The sequence below is a fragment of the Jaculus jaculus genome, chromosome 13, assembly GCF_020740685.1.
Source record: "Jaculus jaculus isolate mJacJac1 chromosome 13, mJacJac1.mat.Y.cur, whole genome shotgun sequence".
Classification (NCBI taxonomy): Eukaryota; Metazoa; Chordata; class Mammalia; order Rodentia; family Dipodidae; genus Jaculus; species Jaculus jaculus.
Window position 1 is genome coordinate 6,121,228 of NC_059114.1, and position 24,015 is coordinate 6,145,242.

General features: G+C 47.9%; 1 protein-coding gene across 1 annotated transcript in view; it reads left to right on the forward strand.

The window, feature by feature from the left end:
- LOC101616897 (sodium/glucose cotransporter 1-like) overlaps positions 1-24,015 on the forward strand; it is a 32,611-nt gene that overhangs the window by 2,903 nt on the left and 5,693 nt on the right. The window contains exons 2-12 of the mRNA XM_045132852.1: positions 971-1,075; positions 2,133-2,192; positions 5,489-5,593; positions 7,032-7,137; positions 8,939-9,019; positions 10,603-10,823; positions 12,044-12,179; positions 15,186-15,293; positions 16,631-16,781; positions 19,393-19,561; positions 22,599-22,814. Of these exons, the coding sequence (XP_044988787.1) occupies positions 971-1,075; positions 2,133-2,192; positions 5,489-5,593; positions 7,032-7,137; positions 8,939-9,019; positions 10,603-10,823; positions 12,044-12,179; positions 15,186-15,293; positions 16,631-16,781; positions 19,393-19,561; positions 22,599-22,814 (1,458 nt within the window). The remainder of the gene's footprint in view (positions 1-970; positions 1,076-2,132; positions 2,193-5,488; positions 5,594-7,031; positions 7,138-8,938; positions 9,020-10,602; positions 10,824-12,043; positions 12,180-15,185; positions 15,294-16,630; positions 16,782-19,392; positions 19,562-22,598; positions 22,815-24,015) is intronic.

Below are 24,015 nucleotides of genomic sequence, written 5' to 3' on the forward strand. Positions count from 1 at the left end.
CATTTAAAATTCTTAATATTTTATTTATTTATTTGAGAGAGAGAGAGAAAGAGAGAGAATGGATGCACCAGTGTCTCTAGCCACTGCAAAGGAACTCTAGATGCATGCCCCATCTTGTACATCTGGCTTACGTTGGTACTGGGAATCAAACCTGGGTCCTTTAGGCTTTGCACGCAAGTGCCTTAACCGCTAAGCCATCTCTCCAGCACTTTTTTTTTTTTAATTTTTAGAAATATTTCATTTATTTGAGAGGAAGATATATATATATATATGGAGAGAGAGAGAGAGAGAGAGAGAGAGATTGTGCAGCAGGTGCCTCCAGTCCTAGCAAATGAACTCCAGAAGTGTGCCCCACCTTATGCATCTGGCTTACATGGGTCCTGGAGAACGAACCTGGGTCCTTAGATTTCACCTCAATGGCTAAGCCATTTCTCTAGTCCCCTCCCCACCTTTTTTTTTTTTTTTTTCAAGGTTAGAGTCTTACTCTAGCCCAGGCTAACCTGGAAGTCACTCTGTAGCCTCAGGGAGGCCTTGAACTCACAGCGATCCTTCTACCTCTGCCTCCCGAGTACTGGGATTAAAGGCTGCACCACCATGCCTGGCTCCCATCTTTTTTTTTTTTAAATAAAATAAAATAAAACTATGTTCCCGGGGATGGTTTGTCTTGAAAAAAGATGAAGCCAGACATGGCTACATGATTATACACTTGGGAGGCTAAAAAACAAAAACAAAAACAAAGACAAACAAACCAAAAACCACGGATGGGAATTCTGCCTAGGGAATAATCCCTTTGGAGAGAATGTAGAGTTTATTGGAGTCTACATTTACGGACATGGTTGATGTGGTGCTGGGACGGACCCCAGCACACTAGGCAAGCCCTTTACCAGCTGAGCAGCAGCCCCAGCCCGTGGACAAGAACTCTTGGAGGAAGACTGGGAATTCTGAAATGTCGCCACCGTCCTATTTGCAGATCGGCACTTCTCTCTTTTCTGCAAACATCGGCAGTGGCCACTTGATGGGCCTGGCCGGGGAAGGCGCATCTTCAGGAATTGTTGCTGGGGCCTTTGAATGGAACGTAAGTACTGCTCCGTTCTCAGGGTGGCCTTGAACTCATAGAGATCCTCCTACCTCTGCCTCCCAAGTACTGGGATTAAAGGCGTGCACCACCATGCCTGGATCTTCCTTTCTTCTTTCTTTTTATTTTGAGGTAGGGTCTCACTCTGGCCCAGGCTGACCTGGAATTCACTGTATAGTTTCAGGCTGGCCTTGAATTTACAGCAATCCTCCTACTTCGGCCTCCTGGAGGCTGGGATTAAAGGCATACGCTACCATGCCTGACTTCCTTCCTTTCTTTTTAAAATTTATTTTTATTTACTTATTAGAGACAGAGATGGAGAGAGAGAGTGAGAGAGAGAGAAAGCGAGAGAGAATGGACGCACCAGGGCCTCTAGCAACTGCAAACAAACTCCAGACGCATGCACCCCCATATGCATCTGGCTTACGTGGGACCTGGAGAATCAAACCTTGGTCCTTAGGCTTTGCAGGCAAGTGCCTTAATGGCTAAGCCATCTCTCCAGCCCTTTCTTTCTTTCTTTCTTTCTTTTTTTGAAAAGTATCTTTTAAGTTTATTTATAAGCCACCTTCATTCCTATTTAGGGTCAGATGAGTGATACATTTAAATACACAATACATTTAAAAATGAACACCTTGACAGTTGGCTCAATTAACCCTCCAAATTAATAATCTTTGGTAGGTAAAGATCGTTTGCCTAAAAGTTAAATTCTTGATACTGAAAGGTGTTTTTGGGCTGTTATTTGTAAGTTCCCATTAGTGGTACATTATCAAACTCAAGGAAGACTTGAGCTTACATCTCTTTAAAGAACTTGAGCCAGGTGTGGTGGCACATGCCTTGAATCCTAGCACTCAGGAGGTAAAGATAGGAGGATTGCCATGAGTTTGAGGCCACCCTGAGACTACATAGTGCATTCCAGGTAAGCCTGGGCTAGAGTGAGACCCTACCCTGAAAAACCAACCAAACAAACAAACAAAAAAAGTCCCCCCCAAAATCTAAAACACTTGACTTACACTACATAAGCCTCTGACTTAATTTTTCTATTTCTTCTTGGTTTCAGACAATATTTATGCTTTTTATTCTTGGTTGGATATTTGTTCCCATTTATGCTAAGGCTGGGGTAAGTGTCTGTCAGCTTTATTACTTACAATATTTTTTCCTCATAAATTTGCCTGTGTACTAAAAGCAACTTGAGAGGACAACTTAAGATTTTAAAATTTATTTATTTATTTGAGAGAGAGAGAGAGAGAGAGAGACAGAGAGACAGAGAGAATGTGTGCACCAGGGCCTCCAGCCACTGCAAGTGAACTCCAGACACATGCACCACCTTGTGCCTCTGGTTTATGTGGGTCATGGGGAGTAGAACTTGGGTCCTTTGGCTTTGCAGGCAAATGCCTCAACTGCTAAGCCATCTCTCCAGCCCTTCTTCCCTCTTCTTGCTTGTGATGGGAATAAGTTCCCCAACTATGACCTCCTGACATATGCACTCACTGCCACAGAGCCAAGGCAATGGGCTAATAAAACCATGAGTCACACAACCCTTTCTTTAGTTTGAGTTGATTTATACAAGGTATTTGTCATAGTAATGAAAACCTGACTATAGTAGTTATACATATACATACATACATATATGTGTATGTATATATATATATATATATATGTGTGTGTGTGTGTGTGTGTGTATATATATATATATATATATGAACACACTTGACTTATGGCACTGATGGCTTTGTGGATCACTGAGGAAAACTAGACCAGTTGATCATTACATGAAAACTTAAATTAGGGGCTGGAGAGATGGCTCAGTGGTTAAGGCACTTGCCAGCAAAGCCCAAACTCCAGGTTTGATTCCCCAATATCCACATAATGCAAGATGCACAAGGGGGCGCATGAATCTGGGGTTTGCTTGCAGTAGCTGGAGGCCATACTGCACCCCTCCTCCTTCTCTCTCTCTCAAATAACTAACTAACTAAATAAAATTGGATCCCTGAGTGACACAAAGTAGTTTAAGATTAAGGATTTATTTTATTTATATTTATTTATTTATTTATTTTTGGTTTTTCAAGGTAGGGTCTCACTCTGGCTCAGGCTGACCTGGAACTCACTATGTAGTCTCAGGGTGGCCTCGAACTCTCAGCGATCCTCCTACCTCTGCCTCCCGAGGGCTGGGATCAAAGGCGTGCCCCACCACCCCGGCAAGATTAAGGATTTAAATGAGAAATTCAAAACATTGAATAGGCAAATATAATTTTTTAAAGAAATATTTTACTTTTCTTTATTAATTTGAGAGAGAGAGAGAGATAGACATGGAAAGAGAGGGAGAGAGAGAATGGGCGTGTCAGGGCTTCCAGCTGCTGCAAAGGAACTCCTGATGCGTGCTCCCCCTTCTGCATCTGGCTTACATGGGTCCTGGGGAATTGAACCTGGGTCCTTTGGCTTTGCAGGCAAGCGCCTTAAACACTAAGCCATTTATCCAGCCCGATTGTTTTTGTTTTTTTGAAGTAGGGTCTCACTCTAGTCCAGGCTGATCTGGAATTCACTATGTAGTCTTAGGGTGACCTTGAACTCACAGCAATCCTACCCCTGCCTCCTGAGGGCTGGGATTAAAGGCGTGCACCACTATGCCTGGCTGAAGAAATAGCTCAGTAGTTAAAGCGCTTGCCTGCAAAGCCTGATGGCAGTTTTGATTCCCTAGTACCCACATAAAGCCAGATGCACAAAGTAGCACATGCATCTGGAGTCTGTTTGCAGTGCTGGGAGCCCCTGGTGTGCCCATCCTCTCTCTCTGTCTGCCTGTCTGTCTTTCAAAATTTTTATTTATTTATTTATTTATTTGAGAGCGTCAGACACAGGGAGAAAGACAGATAGAGGGAGAGAGAGAGAATGGGCGCGCCAGGGCTTCCAGCCTCTGCAAACGAACTCCAGACGCGTGCGCCCCCTTGTGCATGTGGCTAACGTGGGACCTGGGGAACCGAGCCTCGAACCGGGGTCCTTAGGCTTCACAGGCAAGTGCTTAACCGCTAAGCCATCTCTCCAGCCCCTGTCTGTCTTTCAAATAAATAGATAAATAAATAATATTCTATGTCCTTGTAATAAGAACCCCTTTAAAATCAGATACGCACCTCTCTAGTACCTGGTCGATTGTTAAAGTGTACTTACATATAAGAGCCCAAGCAGAGGAAAGAGTGATCTAATAGGAGGTCTAGCCTGAAAAGCCAGAACTGCAACTAGGGAGATCTTCCTGTTTCTTGTGATTTCAAATGAGTTCCTTCCCCAACCCCACAGGGCAGGTAGTGGGGAAGAAGTTTTCTTGGTTGGGGTGTCAGAGGTCAAAATTGAGGATTGTGAGGAGCCTGAAAGCTCCCCACACAAAGGAACCAAAGACAGAATTAGCCCCTCCCCCCCAGTATGAGTATAAATTATGACCAAATTCTTGGTTGGCTACCAAACTACACAGGTGTGAGGGAAGCCTCTAGAAGACCAGGCTAAATTAACAAAGAGATAGAAGCTAAAAGTGCGCGCAGAAACATGAGGAGTTCACGCAGAGGCACGTGAGAGCCGTGCCCTTGACTCTGCCCGTCTAGACAGTGTTTGACGAGTCAGTCACTCGCTCTGCTCTGAACCCAGACAAGTAACTCATTGTTATTCCAGGAGCTGGATTTCATTTATTTATTTATTTATTTATTTATTTATTTATTTATTTATTTAAGAGTGATAGACAGACAGACAGAGAAAGAGGCAGAGCGGGAGAGAGCAAGAGAGAGAGGATGGGATGGGCGCATCAGGGCCTTCAACCACTGCAAATGAACTCCAGACGCATGCGCCCCTTTGTGCATCTGGCTTACGTGGGTCCTGGGGAATCGAGCCTTGAACTGGCATCCTTAGACTTCACAGGCAAGTGCTTAACTGCTAAGCTATCTCTCCAGCCCTCCTTCTTTTTTTCAAAATAATTAGTTTTACTTTTATTTATTTATTTGCAAGGAGAGAGAGAGAGAGAATGGGTGCGCCAGGACCTGTATCCACTGCAAACGAACTCCAGACACATGTGTCCCTTGTGCATCTGGCTTACATGGGTCCTGGCGAATTGAACATGGGTCCTTTGGCTTTGCAGGCAAGCGCCTTAACCACTAAGCCATCTCTCCAGCCCTGGATTTCCTTCTAAGATTGTACAGGGGCCTGGAATCCCAGGCCTGGAATCCAAGTTTCTGGAAGTAGCAGCATTCTCTCTCTTCCTTTATTTTTCTCACCCTGATGCGTGCCCAAGGCAGTGACCCCACGTCCTGTGTTCCTGGGCCGTTTCCGACTACCTGATGGCGTCTCGATGACGGCGGCGCTTTGTGAGGAGGGGCTCGTCCCTGTGACCCCCCCTTTGCACGCGCTGTCTGATGGTGACTTGCCTTGCTGTCCGCACAGGTGGTGACGTTGCCGGAGTATGTGCTGAAAAGGTTTGGCAGCGTCCGGATGCAGCGGCTTCTCTCTGTCATGTTTTTATTCGTCTTCTTCTTCAGCAGGATCTCAGTGAGTTGTAGAAGAACGACCCCAAGACACACAACACTCCAGAACGGGAATACAACCCCCAAGCCCCAGTAGGCTGGCTGTGGGATTCCGAAATATGATCCCAACCATTTATATTAGGGTTGCGAAAATTACTTCTTGGCCTCTGTTATGTAAGAGAGTAGCTTGACTGTGTCTAATTTTGCCATTAATAGCTTAATAATATTTTCTTATTTTTTTAAATGGCATTTTTATTTATTTATTTGAGACAGAGAGAGAAAAAGGGTGGGGGGAGAGAGAGAGAGAGACTAGGCGCGCCAGGGCCTCCAGCCATTGCAAACGAATTCCAGACACATGCACCCCTTGTGCATCTGGCTAACGTGGGTCCTGGGGAATCGAGCCTTGAACCGGGATCCTTAGGCTTCACAGGCAAGCGCTTAACCACTAAGCCATCTCTCCAGCCCAATATTTTCTTATTTTTAATGTGGATTCTCAAAGAACTGCATCCACACAAGAATAGGATTTTATTTATTTATTTACTGGAGAGAGACAGAAAGAGAAAGAGGCAGCTAGAGAGACAGAGAGAGAATGGGCACTCTCCACACGCATGTGCCACCTTGTACATCTGGCTTACATGGGACCTGGAGAATCGAACCTGGGTCCTTAGGCTCCATAGGCATGCACTTTAACCGCTAAGCCATCTCTCCAGCCCCCACTTTTTTTAAGGTAGGGTCTTGGCCTAGGTCAGGCTGACCTGGAATTCATTCACTATGTAGTCTCAGGGTGGCCTTGAATTTATGGCAATCCTCCTACCTCTGCCTCCCAAGTACTGAGATTAAAGGCATGCGCTGTCATGCCCGCTCAGAGCTTCATTTTTTTTTTTTTTTTTGAGGTAGGGTCTCACTCTAGCCCAGGCTGACCTGGAATTCACTATGGAGTCTCTGGCCTCGAACTCACGGCATTCCACCTACCTCTGCCTCCCGAGTGCTGGGATTAAGGGCGTGCACCACCACGCCCAGTTTCAGAGCTTAATTTTTGTAGCTAACTTAAAGAGTTGTAAAAATCAGAAAGAGGATGTGTGTGGCCCATGGTGTCTGCAGACTGAACCACCTGGTTCTATATGGAAAATTTGCTAAACAAAAAACAAGCCTGTAGCCATGGAAGTTTCTCCACCCACAGAAGTACAAGAAAACCAGACTCTGAGTGTGCTCCCCACCTGGAGGCTTCACAGCGGGAGAGCTGACTGGGTGAACTGGTTTAACTTAATCCCTAAAGATACTGACCTTGGCTGTACTTACAGAGCACAAAATTTTGGACTGGTCTCTCGGTGCACACTGGTGATGGGGTGCTATCCAGAGACCACCTTGTGTTCGTGGCTTCCAAGGTCCATTTCTTTCTGGGGTTGTGGTTGGTTCTGCTGGACACGAAGGTGTGGCTGACGATGACCTTGCTTCCGTTTCAGCTGGACATTTGCTTTGGCGCCATGTTCTTTAAAATTGTTTGGGACATAGATATTTACCAGATGACGCTGGTTGTGCTGATAGTTGCTGCGGTTTATACCATCACAGGTGAGCTTGTCCTAACTGTGCAAGGGAGGTGTGTTTATCTTACTTATTTACTCATTTACTTTGAGAGAGAGAGGGAGAGTGTGTGTGTGTGTGTGTGTGTGTGTGTGAGAGAGAGAGAGAGAGAGAGAGAGAGAGAGACAGAGAGAGAGGGAGAGAATGGGTGCACCAGGGCCTCCAGCCACTGCAAATGTACTCCAGACACATGCACCACTTTGTGCATGTGGCTTACAGGGGTATTGGGGACTCAAACTTGGGTCCTTAGGCTTTGCAGGCAAGCACCTTAACTGCTAAGCCAGCTCTCCAGCCCTATTTATTTTAAATAATTTACTTCTGTATTTTCAAGGAGAGAGAGAGAGAGAGAGAGAGAGAGAGAGAGAATGAGAATGACTGGGCATCAGCAAACTTCAGGTGCAAGTACCACTTTGTGTATCTGGCTTTATGTGGGTCCTGGGGAATCAATCCCAAGTCATTAGCAAATGCCTTTACTCTCTCTCTCTGTCTCTTTCTCATATGAATAAATAAAAATATTTAATAAATACTTTTACTTAAAATTTTAAGTAAAACTATTTAAAATTATTTAAAAGAAATATTAAAAAATCAAATCAATAGTCTAACTTAAAAAAGAAAAAGGAATCCCACAAAAGTCTAAGAATCACCAATATGACAAGAGAGCCAACTGCTCAGTGTGAGATGAGCCACTGTGAGCACATCTGCCAGGGCCCAGGAGTCACCACAGATCAAGTGGTGATTTAAACATGAGCGCTGCTCTCACTGCTAGCCTGACAACCTGCTGCAGGGAGATGGTGACAGACACTGAGGGGACTCAAAGATCACCAAAGCAGAAACCCAGATGTTGCAGAGAGCTTAACACTCAAGCAGACTTATAAATAACACACTTGCCAAGATTCAGTGAGCATTGCGGAAGAGGAGGCAGAAAGAATACAAGAGCCACAGGTGGGAAGGAGTGCACCGAGGCATTGTCTCCCTGCCCACAGAGACTGATTGATGCATTCGTAACCCCGAGGTGAATACTAGTAACCCACTGAGTAGAGCCCTCGGTGGGATGGGGATGGGGACAGAGAGAAGAATCCGAGGAGGGGCCAATGTGCAATTTTTTCAAACAGTAAAGTTTGTAATTGAGAAAAGAGGGGCTGGGGAGATGGCTTAGTGGTTAAGGAGCATGCCTGCAAAGCCCAACGATCCAGGGTTCCATTCCCCAGGATCCAACAGAAGCCAGGTGCACAACATGGTATATATGCCTGGAGTTTGTTTGCAGTGGCTAGAGGCCCCGGCACATCCATTCTCTCTCTTTCAAATGAATAAAAATAAACTATAAGAAAAAATTAAAAAAAAATCTTTTCGATAAAAAGAGATTAATCCTAGCTGGGTGTGGTGGCACACACCTTTAAAATCCCAGTATCCGGGAGGCACACGTAGGAGGATCACTGTGGGTTCAAGGCCACCCTGAGACTCCATGGTGAATTTCAGGTTAGCCTGGGCTAGAGTGAGACCCTACCTGGAAAGACAAACAAACAACAACAACAAAACAAAACAAAAAAAGAGATTAAACCTAGAAATAAATAAATAAAAGAATGCAGAGAGGAAGGCCATGAAGGATGTTAAAGGAAGGAAACAGGAAATACACAGACTGAATGAAGTCATTAAAAGACTCACCGTCGTGAAAGTCACAGCCGTCTGCCCGGGAGGTCCCGGAGGACAGGGCGGGGCGGAGTGGGTGGCAGGTTGCTGTCAGCAGAGCAGCCGATGCCCGGGGCTCACGTTTCTCCCCCTTACTCTCCAGGGGGTCTGGTGGCAGTGGCTTACGTGGAGGCCTTCCAAGCTGGTATTTTGGTTTTAGGATCAGCCGTGTTAACAGGTTACGGTAAGTAAAACTTACAGAGACTGGGCAGCAAGTTTGAATCCAGGTCGCCTGGGCCCATCATCTCATAGAGGAGGTGACTGAAGCCCCCAGAACCCAAGCGTGTTGTCCAAAGTCGTGCTTAAAGTGTGGGAGCAGACCTCTTGTCGTGACAGGAGAAGGAGAAGTTGAGGATTGTGGAGCTGAGGGGCTCCGGAGCAGTGGGGTCCTCCTCGCTCCTCCCCAGCCCAGTGCTGGGTTCTTGTTCTCCAGTCGAAGCTTCTCTCTGGTTTCCACTCAGTCAAGTCCACCTGCTTAGGTCAGCAGCAGACCCACCTCTAACGGAGTGGGTCTGTCATTATCCTATCAACACACCTTCTTTTCCTGGCCTCACACTGCCACACAACCTACAATGTTTTCATATATTGTCTGTCTGTCTGTCTGTCTATCTGTCTATCTATCAATCATTTTTCTATCATCTATGTATGCATCTATTACCATCTATCATTTGCCACCCATCCATCTGCCACTATCTATTTATCACTCTTCTATCAATCATCTATCTATCTATCTATCTATCTATCTATCTAATCATCTTCTACTTATCATTTATTTATTTGTCATCTATCTCTGTCTATATATATTTGCAAGGAGAGAGAGAGAGAGAATGGGCACGCCAGGGCCTTTAGCCACGCAGCTGAACTCTAACCACTTTGTGCATCTGGCTTACATGGGTTCTAGGGAATCCAGCTCAGGCCATCAGGCGTTGTAGGCAAGTGCCTTAACTGCTGAGCTATTTCTCCCAGCCTTTAAAATGGTTTTATTGGGCTGGAGAGATGGCTTAGCTGTTAAGCGCTTGCCTGTGAAGCCTAAGGACCCCGGTTCAAGGCTCGATTCCCCAGGACCCACGTTAGCCAGATGCACAAGGGGGCGCACGCGTCTGGAGTTCGTTTGCAGTGGCTGGAAGCCTTGGCGTGCCCATTCCCCCCCCCCCCCACCTATCTGCTTCTTTCTCTCTCTGTCACTCTCAAGTAAATAAATAAAAATGAACAAAAAAAATTTAAAATGATTTTATTGTTCATTTGCAGAGAGAGAGAGAGAGAGGAGAGACAATAGGTGTGCTGGGCCTCCTGCCACAGCAAACGGCCTCCAGATGCCTGCAACGCTTGGGCATGGAACCCAGGCCATCAGACTTTGCAAGCAAGCACCTTAACCACTGAGCAACCTCCCTAGCCCTGCCGTGCTCTTCTCGGCACATTAGGTCTTGCTTGTGTGTTATTCCCTTGCAGATGAGGTTCAGCTGATCACACTGGCCCTTTTATTATTATTAGTTTTATTTTTATTTATGAGAGAGAGAGAGAGAGAGAGAGAGAATGGGCACACAAGGGACTTCAAATGAACTCCAGACACATGTGCTCCCCTGTGCATCTGGCTTACATGGGACCTGGGGAATCAAACCGGGGTCTTTTGGCTTTGCAAGCAAATGCCTTAACCTCTAAGCCATCTCTCCAGCCCCTCACACTGGCTCTTATTCACAGTGTTGGTTTTTCATCTGTGCTCTTCGAGGAACTGATAAATATGTCTCTGTTTTCTTTTTCTTTTTCAAGCCTTTGGTAAAGTGGGCGGATACCAGGAGCTGAAGCTCAAGTATTTCAAAGCCATCCCACAGCTGACGAGCAAAGAGAACTGGACGGCCAGGGCCGAGTGCTACCTGCCTCGAGGCGATGCTTTCCACCTCTTCCGGGACCCCGTCTCTGGGGACGTCCCCTGGCCGGGCCTCGTCTTTGGGGCCACGTTTGTGTCCTTGTTCTACGGGTGTGCTGACCAGGTAATTGCAGGTGCTGCCGCCAAGGTGACCGCTCTGTAGAACCTCCGCAGCTACTGGCCACTGCGGCCCATCTGCTGGTCCGTGGTCAGGTTTGCTCTCAATCTTTATTATTTTCTGAAAAACAAAACTGTAAGAAATTCTTGTTAAAAGCAACTTAGAGTTGGAGGCAAGAGAACTGAGAGTTCAAGGCTATCCTCAGCTACATGGTGAGTCCAAGGCTAGCCTGGGCTCCATGAGAACCTATTTGAAAACAAACAAAACCAAAACAGAACGCAGCCATTACCTTAGGTAAAACAACCCATCTTTACCTTTTCTTTTTCTTGAAATATTAAAAAAATATTTATTTATTTGAAAGAGAGAGAGAGAGAGAGAGAAAGAAAGAGAGAGAGAGAGAATGGGCATGCCAGGACCTCCAGTCACTGCAAGTGAACTCCAAATACATACACCACTTTGTGCATCTGGCTTACGTAGATCTTGGGGAATTGGACCTGGGTCCTTGAGCCTTGCAGGTAAGTGCCTTAACTGCTAAAACATCTCCCTAGCCCTGGAATATTATTTATTTATTTATTAGAAAGAGAGAGAAGCAAAGAAAGTGAATATGGGTGTGCCAGGGCCACTGCAGACAAACTCCAGGTGCATGCACCAGTTTGTGCTTGGGCTTTATGTGAGTACTGGGGAATTGGACCCAGGCCTTCAGGCTTTACAAAAAAAAAGCACCTTTAATTGCTGAGCTATCTCCAGCCTCATCTTTACTTTTTTTTCTTTTTATTATTATTATTATTATTATTTTTGGTTTTTTGAGGTAGGGTTTCACTGTAGCTCAGGCTGACCTGGAATTTACTATGTAGTCACAGGGTGGCCTTGAACGCACAGCGAGGGTCTAGCTACATCATACATCCAAGCACTTTGTCACCTCATGAATTCTATTAATTTCATATAGACTTTGTAGAGATATAGTATGCCGTTTGCAAGTCATGTTGGGTTTCCCTTCCATTCTTACACATGACCTTACTGGACATTTCTTGCTGTGTCAACTTGGACTTGAACACGTAAGGACATATAAGTCATCAGCTTTTTATTTTTGTTTCTTTTGTTTTTCCAGGTAGGGTTTCACCTACCAGAGGGCACGTCCTGCTGCCGTGGCAGGACCCAAGTGTCCTGTGTGCACTGGCACGCTGATGGAACTGTCCCCATCTTGCCCACCCGTGTCTCCCCGGCAGGTTTCTGTGCAGCGGTGTCTGGCGGGGAAGAGCTTGCTGCACGCGAAGGGGGGCTGCCTCTTATGCGGCTGCCTGAAGCTGCTGCCCATGTTCATCATGGTGATGCCAGGCATGGCCAGCCGTGCCTTGTTCCCAGGTAAACGCTTTCTAAAAATATTTAATTCAATTAATTAATTTATTTGACAGAGAAAGAGGGGAAAGAGAGAAAGAGAGAGAGAGAATGGACACGTGAGGGCCTCCAGCCACTGCAAATGAACTCCAGACACACGTGCCCCCTTGTGCATCTGGCTTACGTGGGTCCTGAGGAATCGAACCTAGGTCATTAGGCTTTGAGGCAAACACCGTAACCACTAAGCAATCCCTCTAGCTCAACTCTTTTTTTTTTTTAAATTAGTTTATTTATGAGAGAGAGCGAGAGAGAGAGAGAAAAAATGGGCACATCAGGGCCTCCAGCCACTGCAAACAAACTCCAGATGCGTGTGCCACATTGTTCATCTGGCTTTATGTGGGTACTAGGGAATCAAACCTGGGTCCTTGGGCTTCGCAGGCAAGCTCCTTAACCACCAAACTGTCTCTCCAACACAGTACATTATTATGTGCATGTGTATGTGTATGTGCATGTATGTGGTGCATATGTGTGCATATGCATATGTGTGCGCATGCGTGTGGAAGCTAGAGGATGTTTAGGTCTTCCTTGGTAGCTCAACACTCCATTTACGAAGACAGGGTCTCTCACTTGAAACCAGGGCTCACCAATCCAGCTAGTCTAGCTCCAGGGATTCCCTTATCTGTGCCTCCCAAGTGCTTGGATTGCAACTGGCCTGCCATACCCACACAGTATCCCGTGTGGGTACTGGGGGTCTGAACTCTGGGCCTCATGCTTGTGCAGCAAGCTCTGTAATCCACCGACTTGTCTCCCCAGCACCCCCTTCCCCCAAGTGACTTCCCGATTCTGATGTGTTCACACCAGTCAGCCACGCTCTCATGACAATCTCGAGACGGTGTGACGTGGAGTATCAGGTCTCTCCCGGTGGACTGGCTGTTGGGGTTCCTCCCAGCGCTTCTTTGGAATGGAGCTGAGCAGACTTACATGGTAGACTCAGCAAGCTAGAAATGCCAAGATGCTAAGTTCATGCAGGGACTGTCCCCTGACATAGAGCCTCAGCCCCTCCCTGCCCCACCCCACAGCAGGGCCAGGCCTCACCTTTGAGACCATCTGCAGGAGGGTCGCGTTGCTTCAACGTGGCACAGACATCATGGTGCCAACTGTGCCAGGCACTGCGTGGGGGACCTGCTAAGGCCGTCGCTGTTCCTCCCCACAGCCCCAGGCAAAGCTTCCTCGCCTTCACTGAACTCATGGGACACTTTGGAGGAAGCTCAGTGCAGTCCCCAAAGTGGACCCGACTCAGAGGAAGGCCCACATTCTTTCCACCACGTGCTGTTAAATCACAACCCCCCACCCCCGCATTTCTGAGGGAGCTGTTAGCATTCTGTCGGCGTGCCATCTTAGTTCTGCTAGCTTGACCTGTCTCCCTGGGCAACGAGTCTATTTATTCATTAAATACTGGGGAACACTTACCCAGTTAGGTGCAGAGTCGGTGGATTCTCTTGCTGCGGGGCAGGAGCAGACGAAATGAGGAGCTGTTCTGAGTGCTGAGGACCAAGTGTGCGCAACTGGACGCCTCTCCCCTAACCCGCCCCTCCGTCCGCCTCTGAGACACACCTCTTTCTGTCCTATTTCTTTCTAGTTTTTTTTTTTTTTAATAGCTTCCAAATAAAATGGAGTATTCCTTAGTATATGTTTACATTTTAATTTAAAAATATTTATTTAGGGGCTGGAGAGATGGCTCAGAGGTTAAGGCGCTTGCCTGCAAAGCCAAAGGACCCATGTTCGATTCCCCAGGACCCACATAAGCCAGATGCACAAGAGGGGGCGCACGCGCCTGGAGTTCATTTGCAGTGGCTGAAGGCCCTGGTGCGCCCATTCTCTCCCTCCCCCCCTCCTCTTTCTCTCTCTCTCTATCAAATAAATGATTTTTCATTTACATATTTGAGAGGGTGCACGTGGGCCTACTAGAGTCTCTTGCCACTGCAAACGAACTCCAGACACACGCACCACTTTGGGCATCTTGACTTTACACAGGTACTGGGGAATTGAACCCTGGACCATCATTGCAAGCAAGTGCTTTTAATGGCTGAGCTATTGCTCCAGGCCTCTTTCTACTCTTTTTTCTCTTTTTTGTTTTTTTGAGGTAGGGTCTCACTGTAGCCCAGGCTGCGCCACCACGCCCAGTGGGTCTGTTTCCTAACTCCATAAATCCAAACAAACTTTGCTTTGATGACCGAAGGCCAAACATGAGAATGTTGGAAGAGGGCCAGGCGTGGTGGCTCACGCCTTTAATCCCAGCACTCGGGAGGCAGAGGTAGGATGATCACCGTGAGTTCGAGGCCAGCCTGAGACTCCATAGTGAATTCCAGGTCAGCTTGAGCTACAGTGAGACCCTACCTCAAAACAAACAAACAGACCCACCTGTTCTCCTGTAAGACCTTGAGCCCTCAATTAACGCCGTTCTCGGGGCCACAGGAGCGTGGTTCCAAGTTGTTCGCACGCTAATACGCGGTAAGCAGCACGCTAGCCTTTCCTGACCTGCGGCTGGGAGCTTTGAAGGCTTACGGGTGTGCCACACCTGCCCTGGGTGGTGCGGTGAGTTTGAAGACGCCCCCACTCCCGGGGTCCTAGAGCTGTGCTTCAGCCTGAGCCACTGTCCTCATGTAGAGGGGCCACGAATTGGGTAACTCCCACGGACCAGGAATCTGACCTCTCTTCGAGCCTGTGTGATTTCTCATCTGCGTCCCTTCCTCTGAGCTGAGGTCTGCGAGGCCAACGGCCAGTTGACATGACTGCCGCTTTTTTTTTAAAAAAATTATTTTTGCTTATTTATTTATTTGAGAATGACAGAGAGGGAAAGAGGCAGAGAGAGAAAGAGAGAGAGAGAGAATGGGCACACCAGGGCCTCCAGCCACTGCAAATGAACTCCAGATGCGTGTGCCCCCTTGTGCATCTGGCTAACTTGGGTTCTGGGGAGTCGAGCCTCGAACCGGGGTCCTTAGGCTAAGCCATGACTGGCACTTTTCTCTGTAGATCAGGTGGCATGTGTGGTGCCTTCAGAATGTGAAAAGTACTGCAACACCCGGACCGGTTGCAGCCCTCTGGCTTACCCGATGCTGGTGATAGCCCTGATGCCTTCCGGTAAGACCCGGGCCCTCCCGCCAGGGCCTGTGGACCCTGCCGAAGAGGTTCTTCAGGGGTAGGCTTCCTCCCCAGGCAGCCCATCGTTCTGCATGTACGAGCAAGCGGTGTTGTGGGAGGGTCGAGACCACTGGAATAAGGCTTGTTTTCTATAGTGGGAGGAGCAGGGCCTCCTCCCTGTCTCTCCCTTTCACACTGGTGGTGCATGTGTTCATGGAGAGACACAGCCTGAACACACACATACACAAAAAGGCACACACACACACACACACACATACACACACACAAGGCTGCTCTGTGAGTGCCTTCTCTCATTCATTCAGAAAATGAGCTCCCCACGGTGCAAGGTTCTCTTTCAGCCCTAAGAACACACACATGGGAAGAACAGTCCTGTCTTCAAAGGGCTTAGCATGCAATTCGGGGGAGAGGGGAAGCCAAGGAGCTGGCAGTTTTCCAGAAGTCAGGCAATACTCATTGCAAAGTGTTGGCAAGCCCTTGAGTTTAGTTCATCCTCTCCCACAAACCCCACTGAAGTGGCCAAAGAAAGTTATATATATATATATATACATATATAATTTCTTTGGCCACTTCAGTTTGTCTGTCTGTCTGTCTCTATCTATCTATCTATCTATCTATCTATCTATCTATCTATCTATCTATCTAATCTATCTATCTATCTATCATTTATCTGTGTCTAACATCTATCATTTATCTATGTGTCTAACATCTATCTATCATTTATCTTTCTATCTCTGTCTCTACCTCATCCTCCCTCTCACCTTGCTTACAAACAAAAAAAAAAATTATTGATTTATTTGCAAGTAGAGAGAGAGAATGAATATGGGCGTACCAGGGCCTTTGGCTGCTGCAAATGAACTGCAGACCTCTGCGCCACTTTATGCACCTGGCTTTATGCAAGGACTGGAGAATCAAAGCCGGCTCATTAGTCTTTGCAGGCAAGCACCTGAACGCCGAGCCATCTCTCCAGCCCTAAAACTGGCATGTTTTGTCCATGAAGCTTTAGCATCTGGCAGGGCTCCTTGAGAGCCCAAGTCTTCCTGGCATGGTCAGAGAGGTGATAGGTCAGGAAATGTTTGCTCTTTCTTTGTAAAAATTGAAGAAAAAAAATTTATTTATTTTTGTGAGAGAAAGAGAGAGAGGGAGAAAAGGGACATGCCAGGGCCTCCACCCACTGCAAAAGAACTCCAGAAACATGCACCTCCTTTTGCCTCTGGCTTCCGTGGGCTCTGGGGAATTGAACCAGGGTCCTGTGGCTTTTCAGGCAAAGGCCTCAACTGCTGAGCCTTCTCTCCAGCCCACATTTTCTTTTCTTCCAGGCCTACAAGGCTTTATGCTGTCTGTGCTGTGTGCCGCCGTGATGTCCTCCCTCACTTCCGTTTTGAACAGTTCCAGCGCTATCTTTACAATGAACATTTACCCCTGGATGCGGCCTGTGGCCACGGAAAAGGAGCTCATGGTGGCAGGAAGGTGAAGTGCGCCTCAAACGCAGTCGCTTGTTCTGTCAATGAAACGTCGCCTGTAGTTGTGTGATTGCGACATGGGACTTTGGGGTGTCTTTGAGAGCAGCAGAGCCAGTGCTCGGCTCTTGGCTGGGTTTTAACAAGGATTAGAAGAACAACTTAAGAAGATCTGTAACCAGCCACGAGATTAAAGTAGTAACAGTTAACCTCCCAGCCCCCACCAAAGCCCAGGGCCCGGCAGGTTCCCTGCAAAAGTTCTGTCAGAACTTTAGAAAAGAACGGAAGCCACTGCTTCTCAAGTTGTTCCATAAAGTAAGAAAAGGAGCTGGGTGTGGTGGCCGTGAGTTCGAGGCCACCCTGTGACTACGTAGTGAATTCCAGGTTCAGCCTGAGCTACAGCGAGACGCTACCTCAAAAAACAAACAGAAAAAAAAAAAAAAAAAAAAAAAAAAAAGCCGGGCGTGATGGCGCACGCCTTTAATCCCAGCACTGGGGAGGCAGAGGTAGGAGGATCACTGTGAGTTCGAGGCCACCCAGAGACTACATAGTGAATTCCAGGTCAGCCTAGGCTAGAGTGAAACCCTTCCTTGAAAACCCGGCCCCCAAAACAAAAATCAAAACCAAAAAAGCCAAAAGCGAAAACAACAAAGCAACACTACCTCCACCAACAAAACAAAAACCCCAAGTGTACGAGAACGGGCGCACCAGGGCCTGGCGCCACTGCAAGTGAACTCCATGCGCCACTGTGGCTTTACACGGGTCCCGGGGAATCAGAGCGAGGCCGTCAGACTTTGCAGAGCAAGTGCCTTTAGCCACTGAGCCATCTCTGCAGTTCGCCGTCTGTTTTCCTCCGTGAGGCAAGCTCTCGTGTTGCAGGCCGGCCTCACGCTCACGCTGCAGCTGGGATTGCAAGTGCGCACTCCCACCACACCTGCTGCCGCGCATTGCTGGGGACCGGCCAGGGCCTCCTGCTTGCTGGGCAAGCCCTTTACTTGCTTGATTTTTTTAAAAAAATATTTATTTATTTTAATGAGAGGAGACAAAGAGAGAGAGAGAGGGAGAGGGAGAAGGAGAGAGGCAGATGAGAGAGAGAACGGGCATGCTAGGGCCTCCGCCCACTGTAAATGAACTGCAGATGCATGCGCTGCTTCCTAGTGCATCTGGCTTACGTGGGAACTGGAGAGTTGAAACTGGGTCCTTAGACGTCCCGGGCAAGCGCCTTAACCACGAAGCCGTCTTTCCAGCTTAAAACTTCGAGGTTTTCTTGTTTTTTTTTTTTTTTGTTTTTGTTTTTGTTTTTTGAGGTAGACTTTTGCTCTAAGTCCAGGCTGACCTGGAATTCATTATGTAGTCTCAGGGTGGCCTTGAACTCATGGCGATCCTCCTACCTTGCCTCCCGAGTGCTGGGATGAAATGTGTGTGCCACCACGCCCGGCTACCTTTTTTTTTTTTTTTTTTTTTTTGAGGTAGGGTCTCACTGTAGCCTAAGTTGATTGATTTTTTTTTTTGTTTGTTTATTTTTTGAGGCAGGGTCTCACTCTAGCTCAGGCTGACCTGGAATTCACTGTGTATTCTCAGGATGGCCTGGAACTCACAGCGATCCAAGTGCAAGGATTAAAGGCGTGCGCCACTCTTGATTTATTTTTTTCCCCTAATGTACCATCCCACATTCTGTTTGTTTGTTTGTTTGTTTGGTTTTTCGAGGTAGGGTCTCACTCTGGCTCAGGCTGACCTGGAATTCACTGTGTAGTCTCAGGGTGGCCTCGAACTCTTGGCGATCCTCCTACCTCTGCCTCCCAAGTGCTGGGATTAAAGGCGTGCGCCACCACGCCCAGCTACCATCCCACATTCTGGAGAGCATCTCATTTAATGTTGCATAAAATGTTCTCAGTTTAGGTGGCTGGAATCTTTAAATTCGGGAGTCATAATAATATGTCTGAAAACTTTAGAAATAGATTACTCCTCAAGAAATTAATACTTGCCATCTATACATTTTAATACTGATTGCTCCTCCAAATTTGTGTAAACGTGTCCACCACATGTGGTGGAATAGACCCACTATCCAGTAACAGTCAAAGGACAATCCTGCTTGTTTAGATGTTAAAGACCTCCTTTCTACAGCCTTATGACATCCGTTGATGCTCATGGTTATGGCTGTTTCCTTTTCCTTCACATTTGTTTGCTTATTTATGAGAGAAATAGGCAGAGAGAAGAGAAAAAAGAAAGAGAGAGGGAGAGAGAGGGAAAAAGAGAGACAATGGGCATTTGGGGGCCTCTAGCCACTGGAAATGAACTTCAGATGCATGTGCCACCATGTGCATCTCACTTACATGGTTTCTGGGGACTGGAACCTGAGTCCTTAGGCTTTTCAGGCAAGCGCCTTAACCGCGGAGCCATCTCTCCAGCCCTAACCCCACGTTTATGAATGTACACTGACTGTAGACCAAACGGGAAGGCTGGGGATGTAACTCAGTTGTGGAGCACTTGCTCAGCATACATGAGAAATACCATAATAATAACAACAACGATAATAATAGTCATATAAAGGAATGGTAAAAAGTTTGGGTTTTGCAGAAGAAAAATGTCGAGTTGTTACCGACTGTTGGTTTGACTTGCAGGTTTTTTGTTATAATCTTACTTGCGCTCACCATTGTCTGGGTCCCCATCATGGATGTGGCTCACAGTGACCAGCTGTTTAAGTACATGCAGGTCATGAGGAGCAGCCTGACCACACCTATTTCTGCTGTCTTTCTGCTCGCTGTGTTTTGTAAGAGAGTCAATGAGAAGGTGAGTCTTGGCATGACCCACACTCATGGGGGTTCCTCCATGACCTCTGCCCATGATGTGTCCCCTGAGCGCCATGCTCACAGGGGTGGGATTGTGGGCCCTCTTGTACCTTCTCTGCACTGAGGAGGTGAACACATCAGCCACAGTTGTGACCAAATCAAGGTCCAAATTAATGGTTTGTTTCTTTCATTAATAATATGCTAAAAGCATAATTTGCCCAGGTAGTTTTATCTTTTTGCTGTCTTTTTTATTTTTAATTTTATTAAGTTATTAATTCATTAATTTGAGAGAGAGAAGGGAGAGAGATAGAGATAGAGAGAGAGAGATAGATAGAGAGAGAGACAATGGGCATGCCAGGACCTTCAGCTGCTCCAGATGCATGCACCACCTTGTGCACCTGGCTTATGTGGGTCCTGGGGAATCAAACCTAGGTCCTTTGGGTTTGCAGGCAAGTTCCTTAACCACTAAGCTATCTTTCCAGCCCTTTTGTTGTTTCTAAAAAAAATTTTTTTTCCAATCATGGTCTGGCATGGTGGCTCTTGCCTTTAATCCCAGCACTCGGGAGGCAGAGGTAAACAGATCCTTGAGAGTTGCACGCTAGCCTGAGACTGGATAATGAATTCCTGGTCAGCCTGGGCTAGAGTGAGACCCTATCTTGAAAAAAAAAACAAAAAACAAAACAAACCAACAAACCTCTAGTCATGGCTAGGTGTGCATACCTTTAATCCCAGCACTTAGGAGGAGCAGGTCGGCGGGTCACTGTGAGTTCGAGAGCAGCCTGGGACTACAGAATGAGAGTCAGGTCAGCCTAGGCAAGAGTGAGTCCCGACCTCGGAAAAACAAAAACGAACAGACAAGAACAAGTTTCTAGTCATGCCATCTTGTTTCCACGGACAGTACTGAGTAGCCTGACCTTGTACAGCTTCCCAAGTACAGCACCGGAGGAGGCCTTCTGTGATCTGCTTGTGCCTCCTCTCAGGCCCTGCCCTTCCCGTGCACACCACAGGCCCAAGCCACTCTGGACTTGTGATTGCCCACCTGCTCTCTGCCTCCTTTGGCCTGCCTTTCATTGGCATTGATCCTTTCCTTTGCTAGCTATATCTATATCTATATATGATATTTTATTTTTATTTTTTAAAGATTTATTTATTTATTTATATGTTTATTTGAGACAGAGAGTGGGAGAGAGAGAACGGATGCACCAGGGCCTCCAGCCACTGCAAACGAACTCCAGATGCGTGTGCCACCATGTGCAGCTGGCTTACATGGGACCTGGATTACTAAACCTGGATCCTTAGGCTTCACAGGCATGTGCCTTAACTGCTTAGCCATCTCTCCAGCCCTATTTTTATTTATTTATTTGACAGAGAAAGAGGGAGAAAGAGAAGGAATGGTCATGCCAGGGCCTCTAGCCATTGCAAATGAACTTCAGATGCATACGCCCCTTTGGGCATCTGGCTAACGTGGGTCCTGGGGAATCGAACCTGCTTTGCAGGCAAATGCCTTAACCGCTAAGCCATCCCTCCAGCCCCGAAATATGTTTCTGCTGCACCCTTTGACTGTTTTGTCCGAGCTTCACCTCAGTTATCCAGTCCCCAGACCACCTCCCGTGCTCCCAGTCCGCCCAGCTCATGACCACCCAATTTAGCAGCAGCAGTATGCGGACAGCAATCCGGCCTCCCAAGCTTCCCCTCTCTGCTCCTCCTTCTCTCCTATGACAGCAGCCTCAGTCACTGGGCACCCCCCAAGGAAGATGGGATATGGAACTCCTGGCTTAAGGTTATGGGCACATATATGTTTTGCTTTGGCTTTCCAAGGTAGGGTCTCGCTCTAGTCCAGGCTGACCTGGAATTCACTATATAGTCTCAGGGTGGCCTCGAACTCATAGCGATCTTCCTACCTCAGCCTCCCGAGTGCTGGGATTGAAGGCATGCGCCACCGCGTCCGACTTAGGACCTTTGCTAACCTTGAGTGCTTGCCCAGGCCCTCTCTCCCGCCCATTTGGGAGAGGGCAGTCCTTTGGCTTCTGCTTATCTTCCTCAGGGAGTGACTATTCCATCTGGTTCTGGGTCGGCCACCTGGCTTGCCCACATTCGTTACCACTCCCCAATCTCACATCTGTCTCGGCCTGAGCCAGTCTATAGATACAACTCTCCAACCAAGACCCTACTCCTTGCTCTGATGGAGTGGACAGGACCGTTAGGAGAGACACACAATGCCAGCTTACCCGGCCAGTCTTTCTGATGGCAACACAGTGCTGTTTGAAAGATTAGAAAGGACCATGGAAGGCGCAAGGTTATGGGAGTTGAGCAGACAAGGCTGTTCGCTTGCTGGGGTGGGGGTGGGGGGAAGGTGAGCTCTGGGCTCAGTGAAGACACTCTGCCTCAGGTAAGAAGGTGTTGGAGATCAATGGAGCGGGGCACCCAATGTTCCAATGTGGCCATTGCAGGCGAGTGAGGGCGTGCGCACAAATCAAAAAAGAGAGAGAACGGCTGGAGAGATGACTTAGCAGTTAAGGCACTTGCCTGTGAAGCCTAAGGGCCCAGGTTCGATTCCGCAGTACTTATGAAAGCCAGATGCACAAGGTGGTACATGTGTCTGGAGTTCGTTTGCAGTGGCTGGAGGCCCTGGTACGCCCATTCTCTCTATCTGCTTCTTTCTCTCTCTCAAATAAATAAATAAAATTGAAAAGAAAAATAAGAGAGAGAGAGAGAGAGAGAGAGAGAGAGAGAGAGAGAGAGAAGTAGAAAGGTGCCAGAGAGCGTTGCTGGGTTTTGACCTCAGAAGACAGAATTGGTGACCACGCTCCAGGACACGGGGGCTTTTTGGTCATAGTTAGCTCGAGATACTCATAGGCTCAGTTAAGTGTCTGAGGTGTCTCTTCAGTTCCCTGGTTGACGCAAGGGTGAGTCCTGGGGTCCGGGATCCCCACATTCCCCCAATTTTCCGACCCAGCTCACCAGGAATGGGAGGCTGCGGCAAGCTGGTCTCATCCGCCATCTTCCGCCTACGTGACTGTTGGGTTCCTGCTTTTCAGGGTGCCTTTTGGGGGATGATTTTCGGGATTGTGATTGGTCTCATTCGATTGCTGGCTGAGCTTCTCTACGGACCCTGGACTTGCGAGGGGCGCAGCAGGTGCCCCGCGATCATCTGCGGCCTGCACTACCTCTACTTTAGCATGCTTCTCCTCCCGGTGAGCGCTCTCGCCATCCTGGCCATCTCCTTAGCCACGGACGCCTTGCCGGATGAGCACGTGAGTGCTGTAAGGACGCTCTAGGGAACAGAGAGTCAGACATGGAGGAGACACTGGGTTTCTGCACTGTCTTTGGACATGGGAGGTCTGTGGGCTGGGTGGGTCAGAAATAGGCCAGTTGCATAGACAAGGCCCTGCCTTAAAAACAGCAAGGGCCAGTGTGGTGGTGCATGTCTTTAGTCCCAGCACTCGGGAGGCAGAGGTAGGAGGATCGCCGTGAGTTCGAGGCCACCCTGAGACTCCATAGTGAATTCCAGGTCAGCCTGAGCTAGAGTGAGACCCTACCTCAAAACACACACACACACACACACACACACACACAGAGGAAGGCACCTGCCCAGGACCCCCCTGCTGCCATTGTCTACCAGGAAAGAACTGAGCCACGCAGAAGGGGTGGGGGGATCACCGGAGCCCCTTGCAGGCCCAGGAGCTGCTTCTCAGCCTTTTCCTCACAAACCACTCCTGACCTCCCGGGAGGCAGAGGCCCGTCGCACACTGCAGATGTTGCTAGAACGCCGGTCCGGGAAGCTCAGTCACTCGTCTGAGCTAATGACAGCGGTACGTGGCGGGCCTGCGCCTCAACCTGCCTCTCAGTGCGAGCTGGCTCTACCATGTAACCTACGCTGGTCCTCAGCAGGACAGGAAATTGGCATCTCCAAACATCAGCAGGAAGGAGAGCCCTGGGCATCTCCCTGGCACCCAAGAGGTTAGAGTTTTGAAGAGCTCAGAAGGGAAGGGGTATCCAGACAAGTGCCTTGTACACAACTTTCCCCAGAGTGTGGACCCAAGGGGACAGCTTGTTATCAAAAGTTTGAGTCTCGGGGCAGAGGCAGAAGTGTCAAAAGTCTGAAGCCAAAGCCGGGTGTGGTGGCGCACGCCTTTAATCCCAGCACTCGGGAGGCAGAGGTAGGAGGATTGCCATGAGTTTGAGGTCACCCTGAGACTACATAGTGAATTCCAGGTCAGCCTGGGCTAGAATGAAACCCTACCTTGAAAAACCAAAAAAAAAAGGTGTGAGGCCAGCTCGCAGTACATAGCAAGTTCCAGGTCCGCTTGTGCTGCCCAGGGAAGCTGAAGAGACCGCTGCAAACCTCAGGGACCCCCCCAGCTTGATCTGACTCACCAGCTGCTCCTGCTGCTTCTGGCATCCAGTTTACATGGGTGGCTTGGGAACTGAACTTTACAAGCGAATGCTTTTAAC